The sequence below is a fragment of the Quercus robur genome, chromosome 4, assembly GCF_932294415.1.
Source record: "Quercus robur chromosome 4, dhQueRobu3.1, whole genome shotgun sequence".
In the NCBI taxonomy this organism is placed as follows: Eukaryota; Viridiplantae; Streptophyta; class Magnoliopsida; order Fagales; family Fagaceae; genus Quercus; species Quercus robur.
In genome coordinates, this window is record NC_065537.1 from 52927068 (window position 1) to 52949754 (window position 22687).

Sequence of the window (22687 nt, forward strand, 5' to 3'; positions counted from 1 at the left end):
AGAGGACGTGCATGAGGGATCATATGGACCTTGGGTGGTCGTGGCACATAGAAAGAAAGAGACAAAATTTCAGAGGAGTGGTGGGTCCTTACCTGGCCACAGTTTTGTTGTGGAGCAGAGGAGTAATGGTTATAGGAAGAATTGGGTTGGTGTGGAGATGACTGAGGACTCCAATGGGCTTAGCAGGGAGGCAAAAAGAAAGCTGGCCCCTTTAAGAATTCTGGAGAAAGCCCAAGTGGAACAAGTCCTCCAAAAAATTGGGAAAGAAGCCCATAAGGGTTCGGCCCAAAATGCATAAATGAAAGCCTTTATTCCAAAAGGTGTTCAAGGCCGTAAGTCTGGATCAGTCAAAGGGATGAAGACGGAGGCTCGTGCAAGGGGTGGATACAAGTTTGAGATCGGTGCTGCTGGGGAAGACAACTTAAGAGACTGATCGCCGGAACGCAGGATGAGCCAAGTCGGTTCCGTCGCAGGGGCAACGCTGAGGCAGATCGTTGTAGCCAAGCTGGTGCCATCGCTGGATGGAGATTTCCATTTCGCTGCTGTTGATGATTCCGAGATGGGACAGGTTCGAAGAGGTGGCTCTGGAGGAAAACATGGTGTTCGAAGTGGCTGTGAGGCGAGCACTATGAGCTGGGAACATGGGTTTGGTCCTCTTGAAGATCAAGGCATGGACGGAGGGCTGGCTGGCTGTGATGACGGCATGCTGGGCTGTCCTGGTGCTGGTTCCGGTGATGGAGAGGGTTTTCAGGTAGATCGTACTGACCATGGCTCCTTAAGTGATGAAAGTAGGGGCTGTGTAGCTCATGATGCGGATTTGATGGTTTTGGAAGGAAGAGGTGATGGTGGGTTTGCCCATTGAGTGTTGTCAAGTCCCAGTCTCTATTGTCCTTATGAATAGCATTATTTGGAATTGTAGAGGTGCTTCTAAGCCCTCTTTTCAGAAGCGTGTTAAGGAGATGGTGCAGAAATATAATCCGGATATTTTGGTGGTTATGGAAACTCGTGTTGGGGTTAATAGAGTAAGGGAAATCACTGAGAGACTCCCTTTTGATGGAGCTATTTGCTCTGATGCAGTTGGATTTACTGGTGGAATATGGGTGCTTTGGAATTCTGGAAAAGTTGATGTTGCCCATTTGGCTAGTACTGAACAAGAAATTCATTTTACGATTAAGGTACTCAATTCTAATGTTGTTTGGCTTTTTTCTGCTGTTTATGCTAGTCCTAGATGTGACGAAAGACACATTTTGTGGAATAACCTTATGAAAGTAGCAGACCTTCACAATATGCCTTGGGTTATAGCAGGGGATTTTAATGAACCTTTGGTTAATGATAATAAATTTGGTGGTAGAGCAGTTAGTGTTAACAGCTCTCTTTTGTTCAAGGAGTATTTAGATAAATGTAATATGATAGACATCAACTTTGCGGGTCCCCGTTACACTTGGACTAATAGAAGGGAAATTCAAGCTTTGATTCAGGGAGAGAATAAACAGATTCTTTGTGAACCCTCAGTGGTGTTTGCTCTACCCGGATGCTAAAGTCACCCATCTTCCTAGGTACCACTCTGATCACTGCCCTGTTCTGTTAGAGATGCATCCTAGTGTAAGTAGGGGGGAAGAAGAGGCCGTTTAGATTCCAAACGTGTTGGTTGCTTGACCCTACCTTCCCTGATATTGTTTCTCAAGCTTGGGAAGGTGCAAATAATCTAGTTTAGGCCGTTGATAGCTTCACTAGGAATGTTGTGGATTGGAATAAAAATCAGTTCGGGAATATTTTTACAGGGAAGAAAATTCTGATGGCTAGGATCAATGGTATTCAGAAGGCTATTGCTTCTAAACCTTCTAGTTTTCTTCTAAAGTTGGAAGTGGATCTCCTTAGGGATCTTGATCTTGTTCTCAATCAAGAAGAGGAGTTATGGGCTCTGAAGTCTCGGGTTAATTGGTTGGTTCAAGGGGATCGTAATACAGCTTTCTTCCATGTTTCAACCTTGGTTAGGAGGAAAAGGAATCAAATCATGGCTATTAAAAATTCAATGGGGTAGTGGATCCTTGAGGAGAATGATATCAAAGAATTTATTAGAAGCGGTTTTATTGGGATATACGCAACATCTCATGAGGTTGTTTCAAGGGATGATCCTAGTTTTGTCCAATGCTAGGCTAGCCTTGTGGATGGGGAAAGGGAGAGCATTGGTGGAGAGGTTACTGAAGCAGAAATCAAAGCTGCCTTGTGGTCCTTAAAACCTTTTAAAGCCCGGGGTCCGGATGGACTTCATGCGGGCTTCTTCCAAAAATTTTGGCCGGTAGTGGGAGACTCTATGATTGAGGAAGTTAAGCAGATCTTTAGGAATGGGAAAGTGCCTGAGCATCTGAATAAGACTCTTATTTCTTTGATTCCTAAGATCCAAGGTCCTGAGACTTTAGGTAATTATAGACCTATTAGTTTGTGTAATACGGTGTATAAAGTGGTGACCAAGATTATTGTGGCAAGGCTGAGACCATTCTTGGACAAGCTTATTTCTCCCTTACAGACGGCTTTTGTTCTAGGTAGAAAGGGTATTGATAATGCCATCATTGCCCAAGAGATAATTCATTCCCTTGGGAAAAAGAAAGGGAAGACAGGGTGCATGGCCTTAAAGATAGATTTGGAGAAGGCGTATGACAAGCTTGAGTGGGGGTTTATTCGGAACATGCTTATTAGGATTAACCTTCCCACACAGCTCATAGATGTTATAATGAGTTGTGTGTCGACGGTCTCCACTTCCATATTGTTTAATGGGGAAGTTTTGGAGTCAATTCTTCCTTCTAGAGGAATAAGGCAGGGTGATCTGCTCTCTCCGTATCTTTTCATCATTTGCATGGATTTTCTTGGTCAGTTAATAGAAGAGAAGTGCAATATGAAGACATGGCAGCCAGTTAAAGCCTCTCAAAGTGGTCCTGAATTCTCTCATCTTTACTTTGCGGATAACCTCATCCTTTTTGCTAAGGCAGATTGGGTTAATTGCGCCGCCATTAAAGATGTTCTTGATGATTTTTGTGAGTTATCTGGGCAATCAGTAAGTGAAGCTAAGTCAAAGGTGTATTTCTCTCCTAATGTAGACCGTGACACAAGGGAATCTCTTTGTGACATTCTTGGGTTTGCTTCCACTCCTTTCTTGGGGAAGTATCTTGGGTTCCCTCTCAAGCATCCTGGTTCTTCTACTCAGGAGTACAATTTCATCCTTAATAGAGCAAAACAAAAGCTTTCGGGTTGGAAGGCTAACATGCTCTCTTTGGCGGGGCGGAATGTTCTCATTCAAGCCTCTTTAGCTGCTGTTCCTTCATATGTTATGCAGTGTAACTTTTTGCCAGGTAGAATTTTGAATGGGTTAGATAGATTGAATCGAAATTTCCTGTGGGGTTCTTTTGAGGCTGCCAAGAAGATTCACTGGGTTGGTTGGGATAAGGAGATAAAGTCTAAGGAGGAAGGGGGGCTTGGGTTGCAATCTGCAAAGGGGAAGAATATAACTCTCCTTTCTAAGCTTAATTGGAGGTTCCATACTGAAAAGGAGGCCCCTTGGGCTAGAGTTTTGAATATGAAATATTGTAATCCTAGAAGAAGAGTTGCTACCAATGCTAACAGACTTCCTTGCTCTCACATTTGGGCTACGATGAAGAAAGGTATGGACACTTTCAATAAGGGTAGCAGGTGGATGGTTGGTAGGGATAGTGGGCTTAATGTGTGGCAAAGCAATTGGACTAATGGAGGTTCTCTTAGAGGTTTGATTCAGGGTCCTATCACGAGGGAGGCTAGCCAGTTAGAAGTTAAAGATTTTATGATAGACATTGGTTGGGATTGGGGGAAGATTCCCTTTGAACTTCCTGTTGAGGTTAGAAGGTTGATTCAAGCAACCCCAATGAATTTGTTGAGTAGAGGTGTTGATAAGTTGGCTTGGTCGGGGTCTCCTAAAGGTACTTTTGACTTGAAAAGTGCTTATAGGATTGCCATGGGGGATGAAAGGATAGATCTTTTTCCAGCTCATTGGATTTGGAAAGTGAATACTCTTCCAAGGATTAGAACTTTTCTTTGGAAGTGTGCCTATAATAGCATTGGAGTTAAGGTTTGCCTTGAGAAGAGGGGTGTTAGTCTTGATACTACTTGCCCTTTATGCCAGGAAGGAGCTGAAAGCATTTTACATGCCCTGAGAGATTGCCCTCTTTTAAGAGGCCTGTGGAATCAGTTGGGGGTGTTACCCTCTAATCAAGCCTTTTGGAGGAGCAACCTTCAAGATTGGCTGATGTTAAATAGTAAATTTAAGCACAGTTTAGGTGCTACTCAACCTCCTTGGAATGTTGTTTTTCCTTTTGCTGTGTGGAATGTCTGGAAGAGTAGAAATAATGCGGTCTTCAATGGCAAATGTAGGAATCCGAAGCTTGATTTGGTGATTGTAAACCTAGCAGTGGAATTCTTTCATTGCCTTTCTTCTCCAAGGCTGCTGACCTGAAAAGTTTTAAGGAGGATTAGGTGGGAGAAGCCGCTTCAAGGATGGTGGAAGCTCAATACAGATGGCTCTTATTGTGGTAGCACAGGTTTGGCAGGCTGTGGAGGGGTGATTAGAGATGATGCATGTAGGTGGGTTATGGGTTTTAGTAGAAGTATTGGCATGACCAACAGTTTTGCCGCTGAGCTATGGGGTTTAAGGGAGGGTCTTCTTTTATGCAACAACCTTAACATAAATGCTCTTGAAGTTGAACTTGATGCCAAATCTATTGTGGATGCCTTAGAAAATCCTTCTTATGTGAATAATGTCATATCGCCTCTATTGGATGATTGCAAGTTATTGATTTCTCGCATTCCGCAGTTTTGTATTAAGCATTGTTTCCGTCAGGCGAATAGGTGTAAGGATAGTCTTGCTAGATTGAGATTTTGTCTTGATGTTGATTTTTCTACCTTTGATAGTCTGCCTGTGGACCTTATAGATGTTTTTGAGGATGACCTCAATGGGTTGTTTTGTAATAGGGTCTGTTCTGTTTGTATTGTTGCTGCTTAGTTTGTAATGAAGCTCTTTTTTCACCAAAAAAAAAAAAATAGTGATGATCTATGTGTTTGGTTTGATTGAACAGGGATGGCCAAAGAAAATTTTGCAGTTTCTTTTCCAAAAATTGTGAAAACATAGTCATGTGGGTAATTTTGGAATAATTAATGGTAAAATTTTTTTATTGATGTTATTGAACTATTTCGTTAAGGCTCCATTTGGTAGGAGTGAAAATAGGAGGGATGGAAAATGAAGAGAGGAAAACAGAAGATAAAATGATGTTTTCCCTTGTTTGGTATAGGAAAGAAAACACAGAGGATGAAAAATGTTGAAGAAAAAAATCCACCTGGGCCCACAAATTTTTTTCCTCCCGATTTGGGAGGAAAACTAGGAAGAAAAGAGAGAAAAGAAGAGGGGGGGGGGGGGGGGGGGGCTTAACACTTAAATTACATATATACTAGTGTGTTATGGGAATTTGCATGTTTGACTTGTGAGTCAGGTCCTTGACTCCTTATCCTTTCCTTTTCTTTTCTTTTTTAGTTCTTTTCTTTTGTGTTCGTACAACACCCTCTCTTTTTTCAATTGTTTTGTTTTTTTCTTTCTTTTCTTTTTTTTTTTATTAAAAAAAATTGTCTTGATTTTTTATTTTTTGAAAAAAAAAAAGTTTTGGGTTCTTGAACTTCTTATCCTCTTTTTATTTTAGTTTTTTAATGAAGAAATCATTCATACATATTTTTTTAATAAAATATAATGTATTATTTTTGTTTTATCTAAATTGGATATAATGGTAACTTTATACCAATTTTATTTTCTATCCTCTCACTTTTCTTCTCAACCAAACAAAAGAATTTTTCATCCCTCCATTTTTCTACCCTCCCAACCAAACACATACGAGAGAAAATTGAATCTTTTCTATCCTTCCACTTTTCTATCCTCTCTCTATTTTCTATCCTCTCACTTTTTCACTCCTCCAACCAAACGGACCCTAATACAAAATTATTTTCTTTTATTTCTTATAAAATGTTCATGACTATTCTTGCAATGGATTTTGTAGGGATAAAGGACCAAAATGACATGTTGGGCCTTGGGCCTTTGTCCGGGACAGTTGAATTGTCCAAAGAGAAACAAGTCGTTATCAAGATTTCCCATTGAGAGACTTATAAACGAGGGACGAACAGAATGTGATCCAAGGAGAGGCTCCTCCTCGGATATAATAAAGACAGCTCAAGCACATATTCCAGCAACTTAGGTAACCCTCCAAGAAGCTCCAGCAATAGGAACGTGTCTCATGAATGTGCAAGAAGGAAGGAAATTCAAAAATATCTAAGGGAGCTATTACCACCACATTAAATGCACTACAGCTACTTTTCTGACTGCATTTATGTGGAGAAGACCTCTGAATAGTGCTACCTCAGTGAACGTAACTCACAGAAAGCCAAAGAGGGTGTCTAATAGGACAGGTGAAGAGTAAGGGTTCAGATGATCAACAAGTATAAGATCAAGATGATCTAAAGAGGGTTATATAACGTGAAAGACCCTCCATGGAGGGAGGACGGAAAAACTGTAAACAAATCTGTAATAGAGCTTTAAGTAGAAAATATTTAAGAATCAACGTCCTCAGACCAATCTGAGAACATTATTCCTTAACAAACTTCTGTTATCTTTCTCTTTTTAGCATCAAAACGTGTTTTTCTGTTACCTAGTTCACGCAAGCCCAGTTTCCCAACCCATTCTTTACAAATTTATTGTTTTGGGCTGTTTTGGGCTTAAGTCCATATATTCGTTAGGCTAGAAGTCTAAAGCTGGTCTATACAATTGGTGCCGTCTATGGGAAGGAATATTTGGGTGTTAGCGAGCTCAACGTTCAACTATGGCAGGTTCAGACCTACGACAGGCAGAATCCATAGGGTCCCAACTTTAAAATCCTTTCGTCAACCTTGAGCGGAGAAGGGATTGAGAGGGGAGTTTGTATAGTGCCCAGACCGGAAGAAGCCAGTCACGGGGAAAGGGTCATCTTTCTCAAGAAGAGAATACCAGAGCACTGCAACTAGAAGTCGACCAGCTGAAGAGAAAGTTGCGCCATGCACAGTGGAGGCAAGCCTCCTCCAACCCGGATGCCTCCCCTGACGGTGAAGAGGACAGAAAAACTGTAAACAAATTTGTAATAGAGCTTTAAGTAGAAAATATTTAAGAATTAGCGTCCTCAGACCAATCTGAGAACATTATTTCTTAACAAACTTCTGTTATCTTTCTCTTTTTAGCATCAAAAACTATTTTTCTATTACCTGGTTCACACAAGTCCAATTTCCCAACCCATTCTCTTCAAATTTATTGTTTTGGGCTGTTTTGGGCTTAAGTCCATATATCCGTTGGGCTAGAAGTCTAAAGCTGGTCCATACAGATTTTATAAAGGCCAATGGACTTAAGTGACTTCATAAGTTATCTATTTAAGATGTCAACTGAGCTAGGTAAATATTTATTCATTGTCTCATTTTTTTTTCTTTTAATTTTGACATATTATTATTTGGCAAGTTTTTTCAATTGGTGGAGTTGATGTTAAGCTAATGATGAGTAGGTGCTAAATACAAACAATCAAGCCTAATTAAATCTTCACATCTTAGATAATTTTCTTTGTCTTTTCTGCTTTATACAAATTAGATTGTTTACATTTTTGCTGTTATTTTTTCTTAGAACTAATGAGCGTATTTTTTATATTATTTTTATTCAGATATTTTGTATGCGAAGATCTTGAAGGTCACAAACTATAATTGAGTTGAATTATCACATACACCTCCATTCAATTTAGGAGATACTATTAAACCAATTTATTCTTTTATTTTGTGTTGTATTTATTAGAATTTCACAAACAAAGATTGTCAATTGATATTGTATATGTAGTATCTAGTAGTGATTTTCAAAATTACATATGTAATAGTAGTGTAATGAGAAACTTGACGTAGCCAATATCATGAAAATTGCTAAGGAAAAACCATTTTAGTATCTCCAAATATCTTGGTTGAACTAATGTTTTATATGTTTAATAATCTAAGCTAAAAATCAATAGTATCACTACAATTCACCATTTTCGTGCGTAAGTACGGATTACATACTAGTTTTGTTAACCCAAAAGGGATGACTATTTTGTAAAGTGACTATAATAACATTTACTCATTGTGGAACCAATATTTGAGAGAAGATAGACCGGGGATGAGATGGAGAAAATGGGACCCAAAAAAAAAAAAAAAACCGTATATGCTAAAAAAAAATTAGGTCATAGATTCAACCATAGATTAACCTCACCCTCAATAATTAAGGTCTCACATGCAAGTGCATGCAACTAAGAATGAAGAACTAAGAAGAGTCACCAAGTAAATTGACAATCTCGATCAGGCGATTTCAAAGTTTGATCGTTGTTACGTAAAATATTTCTTTGGATCCCTGTCAAGAATTGTGATTTTTTTAGTAAGAAATGCAAATATGTACTATAGTCATTTCTTTTGTGTGTGTTAAAGGGAATATACATGAAATTCTTAGAGTTATGACATTCAAAAATAAAGAAAAATATATGCCAAAAAAAAAAAAAAAGCAATCACACAAGACAATATTTACATAGATCGGCAATTTACCTACGTCCACGAAATTGTAGGGATTTCACTATTCACATGAAAAAATACCAAATGCGGCAATACAGTTTTCTCTCAAAAAAGCAACACAAAACCCTAATCTCTAAAATAATAGTTTTCTATCTTGCACACAGGATTCACAATGGTCTACAAATGAGCTACAAATAGTTATTCTGTCCTAAGCTCCGACTTGGGCCTATCGGTTCAAGCTTCCCCTCCATGGACTAGACCTTAGAAAAACTCCCATTAAAAAACCGTAACAATTTTATTTCTAGTCGGGTCATAATCCAAATCAAACACAACTAAACTCCACAAAGCCTAACACACAAGAGAGAGAGAGAGAGAGAGAGACATAATTCACTTGGAAAAAAAATTAAGACTCATGATATAGAAGTTGTGTAAAAAATTAAGACTCATGATATAGAAGTTATACACAACTAGTTATAGAAACATACACACGTAAAATCGTGTATTAATAACACAGTTTTAATTATAATTGTGAAATGACAATTTCACAATTATTTTAACTGGGTACATGCATGCATGATGCGTATGATAATCATTATTCTAATATATATTTAAATGTTGTCTTTATTAATCAAGTCTGCACTACTGCGGTTAATCTTTGCTCCACACTAAAAGCAGAATCTGATTTTTGGTGACTTCATAATCCATGAATAGCATTACGTGTGAACTTCTAACCAAACTTATGCAACTCATCGTAGTACTCGTTAAACCATCGTTCGATTATCCTAACTTCTTGTTTTCGTTGTGCGATCAACCACTTTGGATCGTTTGCACTTGCAGCTGGCACTATGTCAAGGCAATGAGACCCTGCAGAAATCAACTTTATATTAGTAAACTTGTTCTATAATAGAGTCTAGCAAAAGATAATTACTTAGACTTTTTAAGGGGTCCAAAAGTTCAGCGGAACTGTTATGACCCTAAATTAGGGCAATAATTCCAATCACGTCATTCATTTCATGTTTCAAATGTGGATATCTCATTTGAAATTGTGAAGTTATTGCATACATTATTATGAATTACCTTCTTTTGTAAACACAGCAAGTATACTATCTGATATGTTCTCCAATATCCTGAAATTAGCATATATAATAATGAGATCATTGTAAGTGCAAGCTAACTAAATACCAAATATTACAGAAAAAAGGATCAACATTTTTGCCCAAAAATATAAAAAAAGATTATATATTTTTGAAAAGCTACCCTCCACTGCTATAAGGGTCACGTAGGCCATTGGAGAAGAGGATGTTGCTACCAAACCTCTGGAGAACCCTTTTTATATGCTGCAATTTTACATTGAGAAACAAAAAATAATTAAATAAATAAAAAATCACGTACATTATTTTTTCATTACTTATACAGAGAGAGAGAGAGAGAGAGAGTAGCCATACGTAACCACCATAATTAGTTGTGATCCAAGTGGGCCTAGGTTCGACTCCAAATTTATTCACGCAGTAGTCCCTATATTCTTCGTAAACAAATGGTGATGCAGGAAACATGGTTTCATTCGGGCCATTCCCAATTGGTGTAACCAATTCACTACATGTCTACAAAGGCCGAGGCGAGTTTTAATTACAATCAAGTTTGGCAATTGTTGAAGCTGTGAAATTGATTAAATTAGAAGGAAAAAAAATTGATAAATGCAAGTGCCTTACCTGCCAGTCCCAACCACTCAGTGTTTCTGTTGAAAAGAAATCACCTAAATCATAGCACTCTTTATTTTTCTCATAATAAGAAACAATTCCGGAGAAAATTCGGCCAAGAATGTCGGTTCCATTGGCTCCTCCGTCAATACCTCTGCAGACAACAGTCACTGGATACTTTGGAGGTCTATCATATTGAGCTGAAGATGAATACAGAGTGTTCAAGTAATTCTTTAAGTCGGATGCATCCTTCAATGGCCTATGTGTAAGTTCATCAATACAATTATAAGATGAAAATGTAGACCAATAAATTAAATCAGCGTAAATTGTAGTATGAGGGTAACAAACAAATGGGATATGAAGACAAATGAAGAACTCAGTATTATTACTTGCAAAGTTTGAATTTCTTGCTGAGTTCGGAAAGACCATTTGATTGATTAGCAACTCTATCGATCTCAGACCATGACTGCTTTATGGTATTATAGCAGCTCAAACTAGCCTCCTGCAATATCCATAATACAAACAAAGTCAACTTTTTTTTTTTTTTTTTTAAAGATAATTCAATTGTTACGGGTACGAGAGGGAGATTTGAATTATATATGGTTCTCTTTAAAAAGGAGACTCGACTATGCCACTGAACTACAGATCGTCTTCGCACAAAGTTAACCCCATTTAAACATAAGTTATGGTTCAAGTATTAACTATTGATTTTAACCTAAAAGTCCTTGGTAACTACGGTATAATATGAATTTGCTGGTACAAGGTTAAAGCCTTTTAAACATAAGGTATACGGTTATCATCGCACACCTTTTGCGTGATGGTCACCCCCACAAACATAAGGGAAGACAAGAGTCAAGTTCAAGTCTCTAAAAAAGAGTTTCACATACAAACACTTAGATTAAATTAAAACGGAATTTTTATCTCAAAATATAAAATATGGTTCAAATTAAATAGAGTATAAACTATTTATTTTAACCTGAAAGTCCTTGGTAACAACAACAGGATATGAATTATGTGGTACGAGGTCCTCGAAGTAAAGAATGGGTGCTGAAGAGGCAAATGCAGCCATTGCAAAATGAGGATACTTTAGGCGGAACCATGTTGCAAGCACTGTTGGAAAAATTTAAAAGTGGAAAACATTAGGAAGTGAGATTAATATATGAGATTTAATTAGTTTGAGTGAGATTTAATTTCTAATATTCATAAGACTTACTTCCACCATAAGATCCTCCAACGACTATAACTGGAGAGGACTCAGCTGATAAATTTTTCTTCAAGCTTCTAATTACTTCTGCATAATCTGCCAGAGCTTGAGATGAGCTAAAGTATCCGCGAATGGTAGCATTTTTCAATGTTTCTTCTCTTGTAAATCCAGTAGGGATTGATTCACCATAGAAGCGATGCTGTAAGAAAAATCGTTATGGAGCACAACTTTGGAATATATTTCCATGATGGGATTGCCATCGATGAACTTTGTTCCAATAAAGAAGAAAAAAATTTCAAAGTCAATAGAGGTACAATTTTATTATTTTTATATAATTAAATAATTATCAACAGCAGTGGAATCATATTTTTAATGTAGTGAATCTAGTGATTGAAGCAAGTAAAGATAGAAACTCATCATTTGAATGGAGATTTCTAGTATCGTTTTTTAAAATAATGTGAAAACTGTGATTTAAAAAATGTTGTGAAAATATGTGTTTACAGTATTCATAAAGCAAATTTAAATATGTTTAGTACTATGTTTCAAATAACATGTTTCAATGTGTGAAAAAATATAATTGTGTGTTTAATATGTGTGTGTGTTTTTTTTTACCTAAATACTTTTAAAAAAACACCCTTACCAAACATGTTGTCTCTTTTAGAATTACAGTTTTCAGTATTTAAACACTAAAAACTATTGTTTTGAATCACATACCAAACAGGCCTTGTAAAGTCTCACAAGATTTCAAGCATTTGCAAGATTACCCTTTTTATTTTTGGTTTGTTTTTTCATTTGCATATATGATTCTTATGATTATATTTTTCTTACCTGTAATATTTTAAGAGTGGTTCTAGGCTTCCAGCAATCTTGTTATTCTCATAGCGATTCCTTATCGTGAGTATATATCTATTTATACACACATATATAAAGCCATATGAATCAAGTTTTCCTAATTAATTAACAATCTGTTTAGACTCACCTCTATGTACAGCTCCAAAGCACCAAACCTGCGACAATTCTCTGGCATGAAATTTATAACACCGAGATCATCGTCTATGGAAGACTCCTCTCCAAGATATGCAAATATGGGAGCAGCTGCCTTGGCGCCACGCCAATGCTTAAAATTCACGACATATCTTTCCCGGAAAGTGTTGTAGCTTACGGGCTGATAGTTGAAGTGATCGATTGGTTGATCAAAATAGAACGTTTGATAATCTTTTTTTGAGTCAGATGCAGTTAGAGATGGGTTGTGTACATTATATTTTGGATTATTGTGTCCTCCTAGTACACCGAGCCTCGGTCTCGTTGGTGGTGAAGCACAAGTGAACGTAATGAAGAGCAATAGAATAAGCAAACATGGAAGCCATGGGGCTCCCTGTGATGATTTATGAGTTCTAATGGCCATGATAATGATATGCAGTGGAATCGAACGCAATGCTTGAATGGGAATCTCGATGTCATATATATTTATGTGAAAAAGAACTATATATATGCAACTTTTGAGTTGATCCCAGTATAATTGCAGGATTTTTGCATTCAAAGTTGGTTATTTTTATAAATTTATAATTAGCATATTCACTGTCATTTTTTTTATTTTAGAATCAAACACACACATAACATTGAGGGAATAAGGTTTTAACAAAAATTCATGTTGACTTTGTCGCCTTCTTAAAAATTTGGACTTCAAGTCATATTTTTCTTTACTTTTTCTGTACTATGTGTGTGTATTATGTATGTGTACCATGTCTGTGATAATATTTTTTTTTATTTTGTTTGAACAAAAAACAAATGAGTCAATTTTGTGCCGTACCAGCAGCCCGCAGGTGGACTTGTACAGAGACACATTAATTTCGTGCTAGTTGAAATACATGCTATATCGGGATCGTTTCCCGGAATAAATAGTGGGTTCTGGCCAGTAAATGGATACCAGCCTGTGCTAAGCAAAACCCATTAACGCAAAGTGTATACAGAGAAAAACTTAATAAAATCTTGGAAGACATGAAAAACATAAAAATGACTGGCTGGCTTGTTTTTAGTTCCAACGGCAGGATGGGTTGGCTTTTTTTTGAATTTTGAGTTTTTGGGTTTCCACTTTCCACCCACAAGTTTTTAATTTTTTAAATAATTTTTTACTCCCTCAACGTGACCATCTCTGATTCTCTATGTATTATTTACCATTTCTTATTTAATTTTTTGTCTTGTCTTTAGGGGTGTGCAGAAAACCCACCGACCCACCAAACCCGACCCAACCCAACCCGACCCGTCGGGTTGGGTCGGTTTTTAAGGCTTGATGGGTTGGGTTGGGTTACAAAAAAAAATTTTATGGTGGGTTGGATTGGGTCTGGGTCATAAAATTACAAACCCGCCAAACCCAACCCGACCCACCCATATATAATATATATTTAAAATATATTTTTATATTTAATAATTTTTTTAAAATCAATTGTAGGGAACTTTTTTATATATATATATATATATATATATACATTTAAATATATATTATATATTTAATAATTTAAAAAAAAAAACAGTTGTAGAACAGTATTTCCTCAGTTCCTTCTACTAATACTAATTTAATATATATATATAATATATTATATATGTAGTTGCACGATTTTCCTGGCCCAACTTCTATTGATCAGGCCTTGGCCCAAAGCACAACCCACAATAAATACTTGTAGAGAATGGGTTAAAGAGCTTGACCTCAATGAAACTAGCAGGTCTAATGCATGTAGTGTACTGTTTGCAGAAAGGAAATAAGAACGCAAAGAAGGATTCCTCAAGTCTGATTTTATTTCTTTTGTCCCTCTTACAATTCTCCCGTCCCTTCTTTGAGGGACTTCACTACATTATATATTTTTCTTCTTTTCATCCCAGCCTTACACCTGTTAGTCACCCAAGCATCCACTCGAGCACCTGTCCCATCAGACGCCCTCATCAAACCCTTTGTGAGTTGCAGAGGCCAAGGCGGTACTGTTCAGGAGTCTTTTCCTCATTAATGCGGCCAAGAGGGTGGTTGGGGCGCAATTAATGTGGTGGTAGCCTTCCGTGAGATATTTTGAATTTAATTCGTTTTATATGTTGGGGAAGGTGAGCTGAAATGGCTGAGCAGAGTTTCTCGTCTGGCTTCGTGATGTCCGAGGACGAATTACTTCTCGGACGGGTTTCCTTGGAGCTGCTAGGATTGGGTAATGCTGCATACGAGGCTCTTCCTCGGATAGTACGCTCCTCGGACGGGCCTGAGTTTGGAATAGCCCATCATTTTTGGGCCGGCCCCCACAATATAATTAATAAATTTTTTTAAATAGTCAGTTCTTCATATCCTATATAAAAGCCAATTAGTTCACACAAATCCTAATAAATTACTATTGTTGTTTAGTCATTAGTATTGTTTGCTTTTAAAGAGTTACCTTGATACTAATCTTTAGGTTTTTTTAATATTTTAATTTTTTTTTTATACTCAATTTAATAATAATAATAAAAAATTTCAAACCCATGGGTTCAACCCGACCCATGTGGGTTGGGTTGGATTGGGTTGGGTTGGGTTGGACTTATGTGATGGGTTGGGTTGGGTTGGGTTTTTTTTGACCCGCCATGGTGGGTTGGGTCAAAAAATCCCCTCAACCCGACCCAACCCGACCCATGCACACCCCTACTTGTCTTGTTTTGTCTCATGGTCTTTTCTTTCCTTCTTTTTTTTATTATTATTTAAAAAAAAAAAAAACTTTTAAGCTTATTGGTTTAGATATAAAATGAAAGAATTAAAGATCCATAATATATTACATGTACTTTTACCAAACAATTAAATTTATAAACATGCAAATAATATATTTACTATTAAATTCATTAATATTATAATTATGCCGGTATTTACTAGTACATAAATATTTTATTCCCCCAACTCAAATCGAAACAATTTTCGGTACGATATTAACTCTTGACAGAAAGAGGGAATTCTCTTTATGTTTTCAAACAAAATGTAATGAAGGATTTTTCTTTGTTCAATTCTAAAAGAAGTGAAGAGATTTTGTTTCGCTGTGTTTATAACAAAATAAAGTAATTAAGAAATTTATTTGTTATATTTTTTTAATATGTCACCCATCATATTATTTCTTATTTCAATGTAAATTTTTTTATAATAAAATTAGTAACAGCTTTAGGATTTCGATCTTCGTATTATGTTAATCATTTTTTTTTATTTAAGTACAATAAGACTTGAGTTTATGGTCTATGCTACATGATAAACACCCTTTAAGATCATATTAATTAAGGCACTAATAAGCTTTATTTTTATTTTATTTTTTTTTGGTTTAAACAAGATTGAATCACAAGTTTATCATTTGACAACATAAATTTTTACCAGTTCAATTAATTGAAACCATACAATAGCTTTTGTTATAAATAAATATTTGCTCTTAAAGTCTGTTTGGGAACAGCTTATTTAACTGAAATTGAATATTTTTTGCTAAAAGTAGTGTACGTTTGGCATTGGTTTAAAAAACTAACTTTTTTTACTATTTAGCTTATTTTTGCTACTATTCATGGGTCCTATTGTACTTTTTGATACTATTCATGAGTTCAACTGTACTATTTCAGCTACCTTTTTACTTTATTTACAGTATTTTCAATAAAAAGTTTTTAGTTTCAGCTAAATAAGTTGTTCTCAAACAGACACGTAATGTAGATAACACTAAAAGCTAACTGAAATAGTATAGTGAGGCTTATGAATAATACCAAAAAGTGCAATGAAACCCATTAAATGGTATCAAAAATATACTGAATCACTTTCGCAAAAAAAAAAATACTGAATCATAACAAAAATAAACTAAATAGTAAAAAATAATAACTGAATTTTTCAGCCAATGCCAAGTGCAACCTTAATCATTAGTTTTCATTTTTGATAGCTAATTCATATTTTTAATTCATCTATTTTTTATCATCGACAAAATTTAGACATCTATTAATTGGTTTTGGTTATAGATGAAAATTTGGGTATATATAGATATACTTAATGGAGTATGTTGTAAATATAGATTGACAAATTAAGCAATTGATACTTGAACTGAAAACTTTTTGCTGAAAGTATTGTTGATAAAGATAAAAGTTAGTTGAAATAATACAGTGCAACCTATGAATAGTATCAAAAAGTGCGGTAAAACCCATGAATAGTATCAAAAATAAGCTGAATAGTAAAATAAGCTGGCTTTTTAATTTGTAGCCAAACACACTAGTGTCTGTTTAAGATCCACTTATTTGGCTGAAATTGAAAACTTTTTACTGAAAGTATTGTAGATAAAGGTAAAAGTTAGTTGAAATAGTGCAATAGAACCTATAAATAGTACTAAAAAGTGCAGTGGAACCCATGAATAGTAGCAAAAATAAACTAAATAGTAAAATAAATTGACAACAAATAAGCTATCCAAGAAAACAAAAACAAAAAATGAAATGGTGTAAGTTCAAACATTTAACCAAGAAAACAAAAAGGGGTTCTCAAAGCTTTAATTTATAAAACAAGTGACGTTAAGTAATGTAGATTACGAAATAAAAAATTAAATGAAATGGAGTAAGTCGATATGGGATTTGTGTATTGAAAATATAATGTAGATAGTTCGTTATTATTTTTTCTCTCTCTAGGATTCTTGTATTGAAAATATAATGTAAATGATTCTCAAATAAATAATAAAATATATATATATATATATAATATGTAAATAGTTAGTTATTATTATTATTATTATTTTCTAGGGTGTGTGAGCTAGCATTTGTGATTTTAACGTTAGAAGAAGGCTTGTTCCACAAGGTAGAAAACCTTTATTTATTTATCTTACAAGACAAAAGGCGTGATTGGTGACTCTTAGCGCATTCTCATTCGTTATCCTAAAAATAGGATAAGAAAGACTAATTTAGGAGAAATTAATCAGTCTTTATGGAAGACCATACCAGCAATGCATTAGCTTGCTTAGCTTTCTTTTTTTTTTGGTTTCCCATAATGTTTCCTCAAACCTTTCAACCAAAGACTAATCACTGTTCGCAACGGGTGGGCCCATAATGGGGTAAATCGCTAGCCCAGGAAGTTTTTTCAAAGTGTTGGTGCCCGAACTTGAACTAGGGAACTCCTAATCAAACCCAAAACAGCTACTTTGAGACCAAGTGCCCAACCACTCGGCCAACCCCATTGGGTTAGCTTGCTTAGCTTTCTTAATATTATCCTAATCATTAATTAATGGGTACAATGAGACACTACCAGTTCCTATAAGGGCCACTACTACAAATAGTACTACACCCTTGATCGTGAAATGTCGTTTGCTTGTTGAACCATGTGAATTGCGTGAAAGTAAGATACTCCAAATTTGGGAGTCCAAGAGTTTTATAAAACGTTCTTGATGGAAAAAAAATGTGAATGAAAGATCCCACTGAATTGAATTGGGTCCATGAATCTAAGAAATAGTGAGAATTCTTGATCTCTCTCAATATCTCTTTAAATTCGAAAATCCATGATTTGAATTGATGTCCTTTCATTGAGTCCTTCTAAATTTCATTGATTTATCCTAAGGTTTCATTTCAATTGGAATTTGGTTATTCACCATGTACGAGGATCCCCGCGCATCCATGGCTGAATGGTTAAAGTGCCCAACTCATAATTGGCAAATTCGTAGGTTCAATTCCCACTGGATGCACGCCAATGGGACCCTTCAATAAGTCTATTGGAATTGGTTATGTATCAATGGAATCTCATCATTCCTACATAACAAATTAGTGTGTTATATTCATATCATAACATATAAACAGTAAGAACTAGCATTCTTATTAAGACTAAGACTCATAGGGAAGAAAATAGATTTATGAATGGAATCAAATATGCAATATTTACAGACAAAAGTATTCAGTTATTGGGTAAAAATCAATATACTTCTAATGTCGAATCAGGATCAACTAGGACTGAAATAAAGCATTGGGTCGAACACTTCTTTGGTGTCAAGGTAATAGCTATGAATAGTCATCGACTCTCAGGAAATGGTAGAAGAATGAGACCAATTATGGGACATATAATTTAAATCAAAATACTTAATAGCATGGCAATACATTTATACAAAACTTCTACCTCGAGCACATGCAATGGAGTCGTAGACAGTCAAGTGAAATCCAATCCACGAAATAATTTGATCTATAGACAGCATCATTGTAGTAAAGGTCATAATGCCAGAGGAATCATTGCCGCGGGGCATAAAGAGGGAGGTCATAAACGTCTATACCGTAAAATTGATTTTCAACGGAATGAAAAAGACATATATGGTAGAATCGTAATCATAGAATACAACCCTAATCGAAATGCATACATTTGTCTCATACACTATGGGGATGGTGAGAAAATATATATTTTACATCCCAGAGGCCAGAGGGGCTATAATTAGAGATACTGTACGTTTTTAGACCCCTTAAATGCAACCAGATTAACCTAGTTATTTAGCTAAGTGATTAACTTAGGTAAATTATACAGATTGAGGTTAACACAGATAAATCATATCATTGAAACAGTGCAAAAAATAAAGAACACAACGATATGATAACTTAGGAAAACCAAACCGATAAAAAACTTGGGGAGGATTTAACCTAGCTATTCTTAAGGTAAAATAGATTCACTATGAAAGAATTGAAGTTTTACAATAGCAACTTAGACCACTAACATCCTATTGCTACCTCGAGCAAAAAACGTATTACCACGACCACATGACAGCTCCGAGTTCATGGACTACTTCTTTCTTAGATTCACAGCAACCACAAGTACTCCCACTTGTGTTTTCTTTAAGCTCTTTATGCAGCAACTGAAACGATCACCAAGTTCTCGACATCAATCTCGATCTTGATAACCCTAAGTATGTATGAAGACAAACACCTCTAGATCTCACAAGAGATTCACACATACAGCATAAACAACATCCTTAAAACGTGGCTAGGATTTTTTTCTTTTATACTTAAGGCAAAACATAAAACCCTACACGTCATATGGGCTTGGGTTGAGTTGGGAAATTCTGCAGAAAAACAATCTACACAAGCTTCGATCGATCGAGTCTAATTTTCGATCGATCAAGCCTTGCAGATTTACACAATAAATCCTACAGTACACTCAAATCCAACTTTACACAAAAACACACTTTGAGTAGCCTAAATCTAGACTAAATGTTTTGATCATGGTCTACCAACATTACGCATTAAAGTTCTAATATATTAGTTCCTAATTCCTTAGAACCTAACAGATACCATTGTTTCTAGTACATAAGTTCCTATAAAAATGGGAAATTCCCCACCTTTGAGTGTGGTTTGAACTATTGATTTATGTAATTGGAAGTAAGCAATTAGGTTTACAATGAGACCTAGAAATCAATCACCAATCCAATTTGAGTACATCTACAAGATAGACCTCAATAGAAAACTGAAGAGTAAAGACAACAAGTGATTGAGTTCAATAGTTCCTCATATAAAATTATTGACTCTAGAGATATAGTAATATGGAGAAGACAAAATTGTTTTAAGCACCGACAAAACCAAAAGCACCCCTTGTTTCAAAGAGAGGAGGATGAGTTATTCACATTTCATTTGATGCTCAGGGGCAAATTGAAAGCTAAGAAGTGGTAATTCTAAGGATTCTCCCGGGGGAAAATAGAGATGTCTCGTACGCTACCCATAATATGTGGAAGTATTGACGTAATTTCATAGAGTCATTTGGTTTGAATGCTACATGAAGAACATAAGCCAAATGAAGGAACAAGAAGACCTAGGATGTAGAAGATCATAAGATTACTGATTTGGCATATTTGGATTCCTATATATTACTCATGTGGTACTTCTATAATATATATATATATATATATATATATATAAGATCCATCTATATAGATATCATCATTTACATCCAGAAAGCTGTATGCTTTGGAAGAAGCTTGTACAGCTTGGGAAGATGTTTTGATTGATAAAAAAGAAGAGTCTACTTCAACCGATATGCCTTTAGGCACGGCCGTACATAACATAGAAATCACACTTGGAAAGGGTTGACAATTAGCTAAAGCAGCAAGTGTTGTAGCAAAATTGATTGCAAAAAAAGGGGAAATCGGCCAAATTAAAATTACCTTCTGGGGAGGTCCACTTGATATCCAAAAATTGCTTAGCAATAGTCGGACAAGTGGGTAATGTTGGGGTGAACCAAAAAAGTTTGGGTAGAGTCGAATTTAAATTTTAACTAGGTAAGTGTCTTGTAGTAAGAGGAGTAGTTATGAACCCTATAGACCATCTCATAGGGGTGGTGAAGGGAAGGCCCCAATTGGTAGAAAAAAACCCGCAACCCCCTGAAGTTATCCTGCACTTGGAAGAAGAAGTAAAAAAAGAATAAATATAGTGATAATTTGATTCTTTATTGTCGTAGTAAATAGGATAAAAGAGAAAATAGAATTTGTTTCTTCGTCTTTATAAAAAATAAATAAATAAGGAGTTATGTTATTTATTTTTATGGGCGAACAACGGGAATTGAGCCTACGCATAGTGGATTCACAATCCACTACCTTTGATCCACTTGGCTACATCCACCCCTATCCCCCACTCCCTATATGTAGTAGAAATTACTAAAATTTCAATTTCTACCATTCCTCTTGTTTTGTTTCCCTTTCTTATAAGATAAAAGATAAGAGTCAAAAAATAAATTAAAAGCTTTATCTTTTTTATTTTAAATAAATAAATAAAAACTTCACTGATAAAAACATATATATAATAAAAATTACTACATAAGTCAAATAGGATACTCAAATACGTTTTCGTATCTTGAGTTAATTTTTTTTTTTTTTAAAAGGAAGCTTATATTATATTCTATTAAGTAAAAAAGTAAAAGAAAAGACGAGTAATTAGGGCTAATAAAAAAAAATGAGCAATAATCAACTTCTTGTTTTATCAAGATGGTTGACATTGCTCCTTTCTTATTTATTTTCAATAATTCATATATGCTAAGACCTAAGTCTTATCCATTTGTAGATGGAGCTTCGACAAAAGCTAAGTCTAGAGGGAAATTATGAGCATTACGTTCAGGCATAACTTCCGTACCAAGGTTAGCATGATTAGTAATATCAGCCTAATTACACAACCTTGACTATCAACTACGGATTGGTTGAAATTGAAACCATTTAAGTTGAAAGCCATAGTGTTGATACCTAAAGCGGTGAACCAAATACCTACTATAGGCCAAGCTGTAAGGAAGAAATGTAAAGAATGAGAATGGGGAATTAGGAATGTACATAATGTCTAATTCGAATTGAAGGATGATATAAAATCGGTTTATTTCCGGCATCATATCTATAATTAGCACATTTGTCATAGTTAGAAGCTCCAACTCCATATGAAGGTCACGGTCAATATTGTCACTATCATCAATAAGAAAACCCTTAGGCATGTTATCTAGGAACTTGTTCAAAAACATTGTAATGAAAGGAACATAGGAGTTTTCCGCTAGGTATTTGACCAAATAGGATTGTCCAGTTCCTATAGAACCTATCACTAAAATATCCTCTAGAAAATCGTAAACCTTTCAATCTTTAAAAAAAATATATCATAAACCTTAATAACTATTATTATTGTCTATTCCGAAGTACCTCCGAACTACCTTTGGCGCTGCATATCGTTCTTAATAATCTCAATTAACTCCTAAGAAAAAGGCTAAATCCCAAGAGACACGACCAACCAATTTACTCCATCTTGGAAGTGTTTCACTGTTCATAGTGAAATGTGAATAAATCACAGGCATTGATTATAGTTGATCTTATCTTTTTCTTTCTATGTTTTTTAAAGCAAAGTTCAATCTATTATTAACTTTCGAATCGTTAACTTTTGCATGCTGTTGCTTTAATTTTGCCTATCTTGTTTCTAAGAGTCAAAACATTCCCCCCTTCTTTCTTTCTTTCTTTCTTTTTTTTTTTTTTTTTTTTTTTTTGCAAAATGCAAAACTCACCCTCTAGATTTCACCACTTTTCATTTCAGTCCTCTAAAAATTTAATTTTTGTTATTTCAGTCCTCTAAATTTCAATCATTATCAATTCAGTCTTCCATTAATAATCTGTAAATTGCTACCATTAACTTACTGAAATTTATTTAATATTTATTTATTTCTAAATTTTTTTTAAAATGTTAATTAAAAAAAAAAAAA

General features: G+C 35.3%; 2 protein-coding genes across 2 annotated transcripts; one reads left to right on the forward strand and one right to left on the reverse strand.

Moving 5' to 3' along the window:
* The first annotated feature begins 448 nt into the window (after positions 1-448).
* Positions 449-5026, forward strand: LOC126722172 (uncharacterized). Its single transcript, XM_050425320.1, has 5 exons — positions 449-849; positions 920-1401; positions 1782-1990; positions 2156-4394; positions 4566-5026. The coding sequence occupies exons 1-5, from the start codon at positions 449-451 to the stop codon at positions 5024-5026; spliced, it is 3792 nt and encodes a 1263-aa protein (XP_050281277.1).
* Positions 5027-9331: 4305 nt separating this feature from the next.
* On the reverse strand, positions 9332-12910 carry LOC126722173 (uncharacterized). The gene is made up of 9 exons (XM_050425322.1): positions 12485-12910; positions 11515-11704; positions 11278-11411; positions 10691-10803; positions 10314-10560; positions 10050-10205; positions 9862-9941; positions 9682-9731; positions 9332-9468 (listed from the first exon to the last, which is right to left on the reverse strand). Exons 1-9 carry the CDS (start codon positions 12908-12910, stop codon positions 9332-9334), a joined length of 1533 nt encoding a protein of 510 aa, XP_050281279.1.
* Between the last annotated feature and the right edge of the window lie 9777 nt (positions 12911-22687).